Genomic DNA, 13109 nt, shown 5'->3' with positions numbered 1-13109 from the left:
AAGAGTACATTAAATTGATCAGTTAAAAAAACGTTTCCTTTTCTGTGTGGTAATATTACCAGACACGGTAGTTTAGAAGTATTGTTGGTGTATTGAATGAGGAGGGACATGAAATAGCTAAACAACATACCTGTAGTATGTCTGTCACCCAGCACAGCTCTTAATGAGGCACTTGTTGACTCGCAATGTGGCACCAATTTCTGTAAGAGAGTCTTTGATCAACTATCAAGTTAACCTAATCAATAACAGAGACAATGTATATTGTCACTCGTAAACCAAGACAGGGTCAAAGAGCATTGATTAGTGGAAATAAGAAAAACCAATAAAAGACTTACATGGTAGGCAAAGGTATCCCGGTTACTCAACTATTAGAGACGATTGTTCTATTGAGCTATGTCACTTACCTTATCAAAACTACTAAATACATTCAACACACGTTATCTCCTAAACCATAGAAACCAGATCTGTTTTTGAATTCAATTAAATCACGACTTCTTGAACTGCGGGTTTTGGCTTCAATTCATGCGATTGAAACCCCCCCCCCCCCCCCGCCGCTGCTCGTATAAACGCATCGGCTAAATGACATTAGAACTTTGGTTTTTTAGCAGGAAGTTTTTAAATTGTGTTTTGGGGAACAAATTATAGATAGGCTACTGCTATTACTCGATGAGAAGTAGTTTGGTTGGTGCTATCGAAAAATCTTGATATACACAGAGTATGATTAACATACTAGCGAATGATACCGATCGAGTAGTTATCAAACATTATTACTTTCTGAGTAACCGTGAATTTAAAGAAAATTCGTGTAAGCCATGGTGATTAAATGGGTCAGGACTGATCCGAGGAGAGATTTGTGTACAGACAGGTTCATACGTACGTGCTAAGGTAAGAAAATCTTCTCCGTGTGGCGTGAATGTTATTAATGAGTGTCTTTTGTGTATCAAATACTACTGATTGCTCACGCACAACGGCCAAGTTTCGTCTTCATGACAAAGACCAGTTGCAAGGAGTGTAATTTAACGGCTGAAAAGTCATTTTGTGTAGCCAACTCAATGCTTAGCTTGTCAAATTAGTCGCTATCACAATAGTACTTGTTACACCGCCGATACACTGAGTTTACCAAACTACTTCAATATTGTTCAAACGAACTTACCTGTCTCGCTGCCGTATGTGATGTAACAGTTGCCATGATGACCAATAAACGGATAAAAAGTTAGGAGAGAGGTCAAAATTTTTCACATCATACCCACTCTTGCGAGAGTTGAAAATATTCTGTACTGAGGTAAAGTGGATTTATAGTCGTCGAGCTCTGGTCGTAGATATATATGGTGACAGGGAGTCTTAACACGTTGACTACAGGTGAGAGGTTAGACACTGCCGATACACTTGGGTTCGGCTGTTGTCACTACCCAAACAGGATTACAAGAAAATTCTTCAGTAACCAAACACACGCTCGGGCTGTGCTTCTAAGCACACGGTGACAACTCAAGATACAGTACAGCGTTAAAAACCAGCGATCCAGCTATTGACTTGAGTAACTGAACAATGGAGAAGGAACGAACACAACGCCGAGTGTTGTTTGTGTTGGCTTGCTTTGGCTACTGTAAAATTGCAGGGCTGTGTCATGTCACCCAGTCGGCTTCCTTTATTGCTCCATTCACTCTAACGTTATTATGTTCGGATTTGGTGATAAAAGGCGACAACAAAGCCCACTCTAGCGGTTAACCGTAATGCACTCGACTATCTTCGTGTTTGACACAGTCCGAACTCAATAAATAATAAAAATTAAACTTTATAACAACAACAAAACAGTTTTCAGACGTGACGTATGTCATACATTTGTATCGTTTCAGCAAAGCACGTGTAATGCTCAAAACTATCACGTGATGTACTGAAATCACAAGATATCATAAAACCACCATACTAGTACTGACATAATTTATTGTTCATCTTTTTAAAAAAGGCCTATCATAATAAAGCTGAGTGAGGAAAGAATTTACATTTCACAAAGTTTTCATGGTGGAATTTGATTCATTTTTAAAGAACTTCCTCGATGTCATCATGTTTCATCTCTCAGTTGTTTACCAAGTACAGGGGAATCAGATATGAAATTTCTAACAAGATGGAATTTCTTTTATCTGCAATATTATTGCTTATTGGTCAATGAACAAAATCCTTGGACTGTATCATGTTTCCAGGCGATTAGTCTCAGTGTCGCCATAGCAAATTCCCACAAACTCGAACAAAATCAATGTACACACTAATAGAAGTGCTACTCTCATGCAAAATAATTAATGTAGGCATCCCACTCCCTCCCCCACCATATACATACTTATAATGACTAAGGTAGATGAGTTTTGTTATTCATGAAATGCTATATTAGCGACATTTACGAGTAAATTGTTTGTGTAACCACAGACAACCAACACAGTTATCTGTGGTGAAACAAATAAGATCGATCAATGCTATCTTTACTATTGGTCACTGATGGTCTGACGTCGACCTCTAATGTTAACGTTAATTCTCCAGACAGATCTCATTCTCTCCAGCCACTCTTTCCACTCTTACATCGGGTATCAGGATTCTCGAACTTTGGGGAATAACTCAGACTACATACAATGTTCATGGTTAACTTGGAACCATAATTATAGAATTAGACACGGAACAGATCGAAGCTCCTTGTCTAGGCCTAGCTATCTCCTTCAGCTTGCTTTCTTCTGAAGTGAATCCATCTTTATCCCAAATTTAAAACAAACAACAAATTATACAATATTCAAATGATTGGATGATGAAATCATAAAAACCAAACGAAAGAGTGACATTGCCTTAATTCAATGCAAATACTATTGACAAATATGAAAAGTAGTTAAAGAATTTGATCGAGCCATTGCTCTTCCAGTTGGCCTGTAATTAATCATTACATGTATTTTACACCGATGATCTTTTAAAGAAACTTAATGTTGTCATCTCTGAAGTCGCGAATTGCAAACATTGTTGTTCTAAGTATCAATTCAGGACAGCTTAGAGTTCACTGTGACCTCAAGTCACACATCAAAACTTTATCATCTGATATGAAATTGTGGAAAGTTCCGAATATCTTGAATATCAGAAAGTGATGTTTTGTCATCGATGCATCCGTGACACTTGTGACCTGGCATGTATTACATCAACAAGATGCAATAGTTCGTCTCCATATTCTACACAGTATGTATACTAATCATGAAAGCACATTTACAAATATGTATTTCTCTTCCTGCTGCTTGCGTAAAATTGTTGGCGAATACTTGATACACATGTTGGAATGAAGGAACTGATTTGACGTAATAACTAACTTAAGTTTGAAAACTTCATATAAATCAAAATGTTTCAAACGCTGACAGTTTTAAATAAATGACGATACACATATATATTTGTCTTCAGTGGTTTATAAATATTTTGATAAATTATTTTGTTGATTTATTCATATCAACTGACAATTCGTAAAACAACAAGAACACCAGGAGAAGCAAGAATATTTCATTCCTACGAACTCTATTTCCATAGATGTCAACGTCAGCTTGTGAATTCGAAAGTAAACTACGCCATCAACGACGCCATTCAACATATTCTCTTATCAGCAGTGCAATGCCATTCGACGAATCCGCTCGATTGTGTAAAGACAGGACGACCAGAATCAAGAACTACCAACATGTATGTAAACAGTTCAAATATTTGGGGGACTGGATTGAGGGGGGGGGATCCAGAAACATAAGAACATGTTCAGATAGTAGGACTGCTGAATATACGTCGCCTGCTACAATACGAGGACTGGTGATGAAATTGAATTGAATGACGTAAATCTGGACTGATACTTGGCACTCAACCACCGATCCAAGTTGGTAGAGTGATGGTTGTTTCCGACAAATTCCAATAGGATAGCTAGGCAGTATGCTTAGAAGATGACATTAAGTGGTTCTGTCATGAAAACAGTAACTCTACAATTGTTAGAAATTAAGCTCTCTTTGAATCACGCCGATGTCTTTTCTTTGAACCCGAGAACACTTTCCTAAATCGCTGGAAAAAGTTTCCTCTGTTCCTTGGTGGTGTGACATATTCATCCTCTTCTGTTGCCATGGTATCGCTATCATCAATTACCTCGGTCTCTGAAATATTATGAATACATAAAACCAGTATGAAAATCGAATTATGTACATTTTACGAGATGTAGCAAGAAAAAAAAGTTACTACGAGACAAACGAACAGAGAGAGTCATACTATGACATTTACTTGTCAAATTTGAAAACAACAATAAAAGACCAAGGAAACACAATAACAAACAAACAAACAAACAAACAAACTTCGGCAGACATGCATTTAGAAAATCATGATACAATTGATAAAGAACAGGTCACTTTTAAATGACGCCGAAAGATGAGTGGTATGGGTAAACATACGTACCTTGTTCGGTTTTGAAACTATCTGTACAATTACAAGCACCATTCAGTTTCTCTTCCATTACGGGTTTCTCACTTCCAAATGCTTTTTTCACTAGTGTTCGTAATGATTTTGCTTTTTCTTGTATGAAAAGGATTTCTTTGATTTGATTTGTTATTGTCTTTTTTAGATTATCAAACCAATTCGTGTCTTCTTTATCAATTTTTTGTTCTAATTCTTCCATGTCTCTTACAATACAAAACAAATCTGTGTATGACATGAAACAGTTGATTGGCTCGTCTTCCTCGACTTCGGCAACAGTTGGTTCATCTAAACAAATGAAAGATATCATGAACAAATGTTACCTTTTACACACGAATTTTCTCGAGCTGTCAAAGATAGTTACTACTAATTCTTCAAGTAGTCACAGTATCTCATCAATATAATTGTTCATTAAAATGACACAACATACTGCACACAGTTTAAGATTTAAAAGTTTTAAAAAGTGTCTTCGAATTATATAAACATAATGACTTCAGTTCAGGTGGTAACTTATGGTGATGTGAACAGTTTGAAACAGTGTATGACTTCAGTCCAGTGTAATACACGTATCTCATACATATATACTAATAATTTTGAACGTGTCCATGGCCCTGTCTCTATGTCCATCCTTCACTGTCATCATCCAAACTTACCTTGTCGAGAACGTTGATTTCCCATTTTGGATTATCACAGAAACAGATAAGATACGGCACTTCTCAGTGTTGTATATCTACGACACGCTACAAACTTCAACTCTGACGTTCACATAAACAATGTGATCACGTATACTATGTAGACATTCGAAGTTTTCACGTTTGTCACGTCACGTCACGTCAGTGGTTTCCCTCTCCTGAAAGTGTCGTGGAGGGCTCCCTACTGTCGCCGCTCAGTGGTCAAAAGTTCCGGGCGTTGCTAAGTGACAAAATATCTGCTGCTAACACCAACAGTCTTTCATACATGACAAAAATCCATGTCATCAAAGTAATTATAAAGTTATAAATGAAATATAATTTTCTTCCATAGCCCCATCAATATAATTGAACGTTTTGTAATATCGTTGTTTCATTTCATTTTATTCAGCGGAAGAATATTAAAGTAGTTAAAACAGTTATACGTCAAAGTTAGCATGGCGAAATGCCCTCAATTTGTTCATGCGCTCGCCAGGGACGCATAGAAGAGGAAAGACGTGAACTAATTTGATGAACATTGCATAAGTGAACAGAAAAAGTTAAAGATAGTACTGTCCATTATATGCAAATTACAGAATGATGTTCCAATAAAAATTCCCTCACAAGGCGGAGGTAAGATAACGGTGCGCACAATACTCAACGGTTACTTGTATGGCTAATGTTCCTGTTAGTACAAATCGGATATAGCCGCTAGTGTAACTTGATTCAATATGTACATGCCCCGGTTACACAAATTCACATTTTGTTCAAATCGAAGTGAAGTCTGACCATGGCCCCATCTTTTCTTTTTGAAAAGACGAAAACGTTCGTCAAATGAATTGCGTGGGTCTTGACTTTCTTCGAAATGAAGAGCGTTTCAGGCAGTGGTGGGTGATTGAATTGTCTTGGGAAAGAGTGTTCATGGCCCTATGTTTCTTTGAAAGGCTGATTTTCCACACCTTTCCATTCTTTCAGATTTTTTTTTCGATTTGCGAATTGTTCTTTAAAAATCTGAAAAGTAGGTGGTCCTATCTTGCTTATTTGTTGAACTATTGGATTCTTAAGTGTGAAAAAAAATCTATTTGAAGAGTATAAAAATTAACATAATAGATTTCTTAGTTTTCATCAACGACTTCGAACAAGGTACCATTTTATTGTAAGCGCTTTCCTGAAATGTGAACGAACTAAAGCGGTGATAGTTGATCCGTTGCTGAAACATCCTTATCCATTCATATTAAACCATTATGAAAATAATGTAGATACATACTGACAAAAGTCGTGATTCTCTCTAGTGACATCAGAAACATCTTGAATTGTGCATGATTTTATATTTAAATGATTGTCCAAACAAAATGAAATAAACGTTTCTTTAGCGTTCTTGAAAAGAACAGATAACCATACCAAAATACGGTATCATTGATAGCCACACGAAATCGAAAGATTATGACTGCAGTCACACGTCCACGTGCATCTTATCGGTAATCTATTGAATGCGATTTTAACTACTTTTTCACTTTGTGAGCAATGAGACTTTTTTTTTCGTTTTCTTTTACATATTCCTAAAGTCCACCAGGTATGAGTTCATTTTATGAGACATTCTGTCACTGTGAGTTTAGACAACCCGGATGAAGGAATGTTATAGCATTATTTATATATACACAGTCATGATGTCGTGCAGTAGTCTATGCGACGTACATGACAGACTCGGACAGTTGCGATGGATTTGATTTTGATTATCTTCATATGGTTTGCCAGATGTTTCGACACAAGGTGATTGCAGAAGTTAAACGTTTGCCTCATTCATCATTTTCTTGGCATGAACAGTATGGAAAATTACAACATGGTTGAAGCCATGGTCTAAACAATATCGCCCTTTTGTGTTTGAACTGGTCTTCAACTGGGTCAACGGTCTTCGTATGTTTCTCAACCGCTTCCCGTGCCATCTCGATCAATGATCTTGTCTTTCCGTCGCTTGACTCAAGAGGGCGATGTTCACCTGGATCATTGGTGAGATCGAACACCAACGGAGGGTCGTGTTGATCAACATATTGGCCACCACAAGCACACAACCAAGTATGAAAGCATGCCTGCGTACCTTCAGTCCACTTTGGAGTAGTGAATATAACTTTGTATGTGGTATCACCTGAATCAATAAAAAAAGCAAAAACCTAAGTTTAGCCTATATACATAATTATTTGGTGAAAATACTGAATAAGAAAATGAAAATGTCGAATTTACCTTTGTCAGGACGAAATGTTACACCATGGATCCACGGTCCACAATAGATAAACAGAAAGTCGTGTGGTGGCGCTGTATATTTCCCAGATAACAGACCAGTGATATCAGTTCCATCGATAATTCGATCTTTCGGTAGTTCAGAATTGGCTAACTTGGCCACTGTAGGTAGTAAGTCCATGGAGCTGGTAGGGACAGATATTTCAGAATTCTTTGGAATAAGTGGTGGGTATCTGGCAACTGTTGGAACACGAATACCTCCCTCCCATACTTGCGACTTCCCACCTAGGCAGAAAAAACGAATTGTCGCGAATTGTCAAGAATGTAATATGCTAATATATATATATATATATATATATATATATATATATATATATATATATATATATATATATATATATATATATATATATATATATATATATATATATATATATATATATATATATATATATGGCTGTGCTCGAAACTAATAGAGCGTTCAGGCCGTCACTACAGTGTAATGTAACTCCAATTGTTTCATTCATTGTCTACATATCACTCATACATTTCCACTGATGATTCAAGTTAAAGCACGTGCACGTGGTAAGTCAACGCCAAACTATACATCGATGAAAGGAGACCACGGATACATACATCCATCCATCCATCCATACATACATACATACATACATACATACATACATACATACATACATACATACATACATACATACCTTTATAGATACCATTCCACCCTCCTTCTCTTTCCCCTTCCCTTCCTTTCTCTATCGAAATTTCCTCCAAATGACCGCCATGATCAGATGTGAAGTAAACGAACGTGTTTTCTTTCAATCCAAGTTTGTCCAGTGTGTCCACAATCTGTCCAACACTCCAGTCCATTTCTTCTACATTATCTCCATACTGATTATGTCGACTAACACCTTTGAATTGTTTGGAAGTAAAAAGAGCCGTGTGTACCTTTAAGTAGGCCATAACCAGTAGGAAAGATCTGTCTTGGTTCTGTTGGAGGAACGACGTGGCTTGTTTGGTGAACCGAACTGTCATGTTTTCTAGTCTGATGGGTTGCTCGACAACATCATGATTCTTCATAAGAACACACAGAAATCGCTGCCCCGTGTTTGGATAGTTAAAAACTAAAACAGCTAAGACAGTTGTAAAAACTAGGAGGAAACGTGTCCCTCTTGACGCGATGAGACCAAAGAATCTCAGGATAAAGACGAAGGAGTACAAAGTGGCAGTCAGTGAAGCCCAGTGTGTATAGAAATTGTCCCATAGACTGAAAACACTGGACCGACCATTCGGTGGATCGGCACACTCGTTCATGTTTGTGATAGGCGTTCCATAGAAATAATCAAAACCTTGGTTCGTTGGGAGATAGGCATAATCTTTGCTACCACTGTGTAAACCTAGATGCCATTTACCTGAAATAAAACACAATATAATGTATGTTCAGTCTAACCGTGCTACTCTCTTAGAGTAGAAAATCCCATCACAAAGAAAACTATCATATAAATACAACGATAAATTTACAAAATCGCAAACTACTACAAAATATAATGTCGTAAGATTTTTTTGCTACAAATAAGAGTACACGATATTGAACTTACTCTTAATGTCAATCAGAGATTCGATAATATCTAGGTTACCCTTCGTATTCAACATACAATGCATTTTCGAAGATAAACGACGTCGTCGAGTAAAAGGAAAATTTATGTAAACGGGTTCCACTAAGCTTACATTTTGGCGGGGAAATTGATAAAACTTCGATCTATATAATCGATAACAAACCTAGGTAAGCTGTGCTATATCCTTGTGTCTTTAAGACTTCAGCGTAGGTTATTTCACTTGTCGGCATACCAGCTGTGCAGGCATTGCAACCAAACATTGTTGCTCTTCCCGATCCGGATAGCCCTGAATAGAAAGAACCCATGGCAACGGAAAATGCGAGGAGTAATGTAAAAATGAAACATATTTACTGTTACATGTTAATATATTGCCGACATTTTCTTACATCGATATAGTAGTTTGCAATATACTAAATTCGCAGTGTCACGTCAAACCAACTTCGACACGACTGTTGGTTTGATTAAACATTTTATCTCGCACGTTTTTGTTTCCTCTCTCTACCAAATAATTGGTGACCAGTTGACTGTGCTTGAATTGACAATTCTAATTACTCACCCATCCTAATGGGATATCTTCCAGTAAGCATAGCTGCTCTACTCGGAGTACAGGTAGGTGCAGGTACCATGTTATGATTTAGTTTGACTCCCTCCGATGCTAGTTTGTCGATGTTGGGTGTACGAATAGTGTCGTTACCAAAACAACCCACATCACCCATACCAAGATCATCAACCAAGAGTATAAGAAAATTTGGTCTCTTCCCACCGTCATTGGCCAATGTTAAAGCTGCCGACAGCAGCAAGAAGAAAATAGCGCCACCAACCATTGATGTCATGTTTTCTGTTGGTAGGATAGGTGTGAGTTGTATCTGAGAACAAGTTGCAGTCACACCCCCCCCCCCCACCCCGGGGGGGGGGTACTCGGGTGGGTAATGGGGGACAAAAATTACAACCACAAACTCTTCAAAAATTCAAAAAGTAGGGGTCAACAGTCTACATTTTAGCCAGAATCAGGGGTCAAAAGTCTACATTTTAGCCATTGGCGCTGCTCCAATCGTCTGAGTGGTCACGAGTTTTGAACACTTTTGATACACTTTGACAGTCATCGCTAGTTCATTGGCTGCCCGGGGTCCGGGACGAGGGGCGCCTACATCCGGTAAAGATGACTGAAAACAACCCTACCCGTGGAAACAGAACAAGCCTTGTTCACAATATGGGGTCAAAAGTCGTACGTGCATTCGCAGAGGTGGGTCGAACCTCTACATAATGCTTTAAATATCAAGACTCAAGAGTCGAAAGGTGGGGGGTGGGGGGTGGGGGGTGGGGTCAAAACCGCTAGAGTCATCTCGAATAATAGAGGGATTCTGACTACGTAATTTTTAATAGTCATCTGTATACGACCCACTCAGTATTATCTTTCGGAGCATACAAAATAATGCTTTCGTTTTCTCAGCTGATCTTTCCGTAGCCATTTGAGTATGACCTTTCACCTTGTTGCTAAGTGCGACCTTTTACTACTTGTCTATAAACATAATACGTTGTAATACAATGTGCCATTTTCTCCAATGTTTATTTGTTATGGAACTTGTTAAGGATTACGTCTCGTGCATAATGATGAGTTAACAAAAGTGAAATATCAAATAAGAGTGTAAAACATCCGAGTACCTGAAGAAATCTATTCGCAGTCTAAGCATAGCCACATGTCTCATGGGACTATTTAAACAAATAATATTTGGTGAACAGTAACCACGTAGTGATCATAAAAGGCCATGGTAGGTGATGTAATATGGTAGAACCTTTGACCACTTGTACCATAGGTTTTAACGTGATTGCCATAGTTGTAAAGTTAACCATGTCAAGACAGGGAAGCGCGCCTCAAAGGCTGGTAGTGTTACATGTATATGGGTGTGGTTCACAACGTCCCAATATTTCAACTTATCCCAGTTTCAACACTTCCCACTCTTTCAAAATCATGTAGGAAAGTAATGTGCAGATATTTGCATTATGATTTACGGGTGTATGTATTCTGGTTATAAAAGACGTTACGATATCCAATATACTGACTTTTCAGTTTGGTTTATCCCTCTCTTGTTTTGGTCGGAAAACCAGACCTTTTAATGTTAACAGATACTGAAATATTTAACAAACAATCAACCCAGAAATCCAATGCTCTGAAATTTGGTCGAGTTGACACCGGGGTGAGTTGAATGGGACGAGTTGAAATGGGACAAAATGATCCGTCATCGGTTTTCATATACACAACAGCTCGAATATAGACGGTCAAATCGCTTCTTATGAGTAGCACTCAGCAGGCAGCATCAACAACGACGACGACGAATCGCACAAATCTCATGTACAATTGTTTTGTGCGCATAACTCTGCTATCACTTTTCTAATCCATTGTGCCGAATCGGCAAATACCCCTGGACAGAACTCTCGAACAATGACACTAACCATAGACCCTCCACCAACGTTGGCGGAGGGTCTATTCACTAACCAGAGTGCGCTGCATATCACCATGGTTACCTACATAGGGTCTTACCTGTCGACACCAGTCACTGTATCCCTTCCACTGTCTATGCTAGTATCTCGTCCCTCTTAACAGTTTAAAGTGTGATTGTCAATGCAGATGGTTTAACCACGGTACGTTGACCCCTATTATGTTGTCATAATGTTGGGTCAACGCAAAGCATTATTGATTTGTGTTATACTATTATACTAAATTGTACTTTACTATTACACAATAGTACTAAATTATACACAGAGAAATAAACCCAGACAAAGGCATACACATACTTTATGTTTATCGCACCATGAAAATCAAATTAAATTTAAAAAAGAACAAGAAGAAAACAAATGAGACGTCGGCGGCTAGATTTGGTGTCAGAAGTGACAAGCACTGATCTCAGACTGGTGTATGGAGTGCTTGCCAAGCTTGATTGATTGTACGAGGACTTTGCACAATCTAAACGAACTTAAACATGTTTTGAAACATAAGCTTACATATAATTGTGTAAGAGGTATGGGTTTGTGATTGTTTAGGGTGACAGATAAATTTATACACTGAAACTGTCGTGATTTACAAATGTTTGCTAGTTTGTTATTCAAATGAGACGGTCAGTGGCGACGTGCTGAACAGAAGAAATTTATGGCAAATCGAATATACTGGTCAAGAGATAGCCAAGGGCCGGGCATTTGTTCATTGCATCGTACCGAGGAAGCTAAAACATTGGAATATAAAATGATACTTTGTGTTTGAGAGGAATGCAGTGCAAACTTGTAGAACGTTAAGTCTCTCTTGTTGGGCACTAGATGTATGCACCTGTTATTTTCTAAAAATGCAAGCAGCTCATTTAAGTCTACTGCTATCCCTCATCGAATCCTGTAGATCTCTCTCGTGGTAATAGAGACCATATTGTATAGAGACCACGTTGGCATCCAGACTAGCAGCTCATTTTATTCAATGATCTGTATTGATTTATACATATATAAAGCATATAATTTTAAGACGGGAATGACGTGTTAAATATAGTTTATCCCATTCCATTGGCTCTAGACTGTCGACAGTCGTTCGTGCCTTTTTTTGCTACGTTTCATCTAAAACAAGTCGTCGCCTCGCTCCGTAGCACTGAATACTAACCTGTACTGATAGGAACTGCGACTGTCGAAGGTACTCGCTGTTCAGTACGTGGTTTTAGTATTGCTCCTGATCGGAGCGAGGCGACGACTTTAGTTTTAGATAAAACGTAGCAAAAAAGGCACGAACGACTGTTGACAGTCTACATTGGCTCTAATGACGTAATTTCCTCCTCCTCCTTCAAATTCAGTTGATTGATTAATTAATTACCTTTATATCTTACAAACTCCTCAAATAAACATATCTGAAACATTAAGATCGTTTAGTATAGTACAAATGACCATAGCACAGACGAATTCGAAAGATAGTGCCAATTAACGCCCCCTAGCGCGGTTGGAGAGGTTGGAGGTGTCCGTAAACTTGGACGCGCTTCGAAGTAAAGGTTGTCAATAGCAACTATACAATGACACTTGTTCTATTTGTTCCACACTGTGATGACAGTCTAGATCTGTTCTATCATTCGACTGTGAGGGCAAAGACGATGACAAC

At 38.1% G+C, this 13109-nt stretch overlaps 1 protein-coding gene across 1 annotated transcript; it reads right to left on the bottom strand.

The window, feature by feature from the left end:
- Nucleotides 1–5618: 5618 nt before the first annotated feature.
- LOC144453001 (steryl-sulfatase-like) lies at nucleotides 5619–11615 on the bottom strand. Its single transcript, XM_078144258.1, has 6 exons — nucleotides 11526–11615; nucleotides 9543–9824; nucleotides 9150–9272; nucleotides 8075–8782; nucleotides 7362–7643; nucleotides 5619–7266 (listed from the first exon to the last, which is right to left on the bottom strand). The coding sequence occupies exons 2-6, from the start codon at nucleotides 9817–9819 to the stop codon at nucleotides 6920–6922; spliced, it is 1737 nt and encodes a 578-aa protein (XP_078000384.1). The 5' UTR covers nucleotides 9820–9824; nucleotides 11526–11615; the 3' UTR covers nucleotides 5619–6919.
- Between the last annotated feature and the right edge of the window lie 1494 nt (nucleotides 11616–13109).

The sequence above is a fragment of the Glandiceps talaboti genome, chromosome 2 (genome assembly GCF_964340395.1).
Source record: "Glandiceps talaboti chromosome 2, keGlaTala1.1, whole genome shotgun sequence".
Lineage (NCBI taxonomy): Eukaryota > Metazoa > Hemichordata > Enteropneusta > Spengelidae > Glandiceps > Glandiceps talaboti.
Note: the sequence above shows the minus strand (reverse complement) of the source record. Positions and strands in the feature narration are given on the sequence as shown.

Coding starts and splice junctions, on each gene's coding strand:
- LOC144453001 (XM_078144258.1), bottom strand. CDS start 9,819: ATGACATCAATGGTTGGTGGCGCTATTTTCTTCTTGCTGCTGTCGGCA. Junction 9,273..9,542: donor AAGATATCCCATTAGGATGG/GTGAGTAATTAG, acceptor CTTTCTATTCAG/GGCTATCCGGATCGGGAAGA. Junction 8,783..9,149: donor ATATAGCACAGCTTACCTAG/GTTTGTTATCGA, acceptor GTTTTATTTCAG/GTAAATGGCATCTAGGTTTA.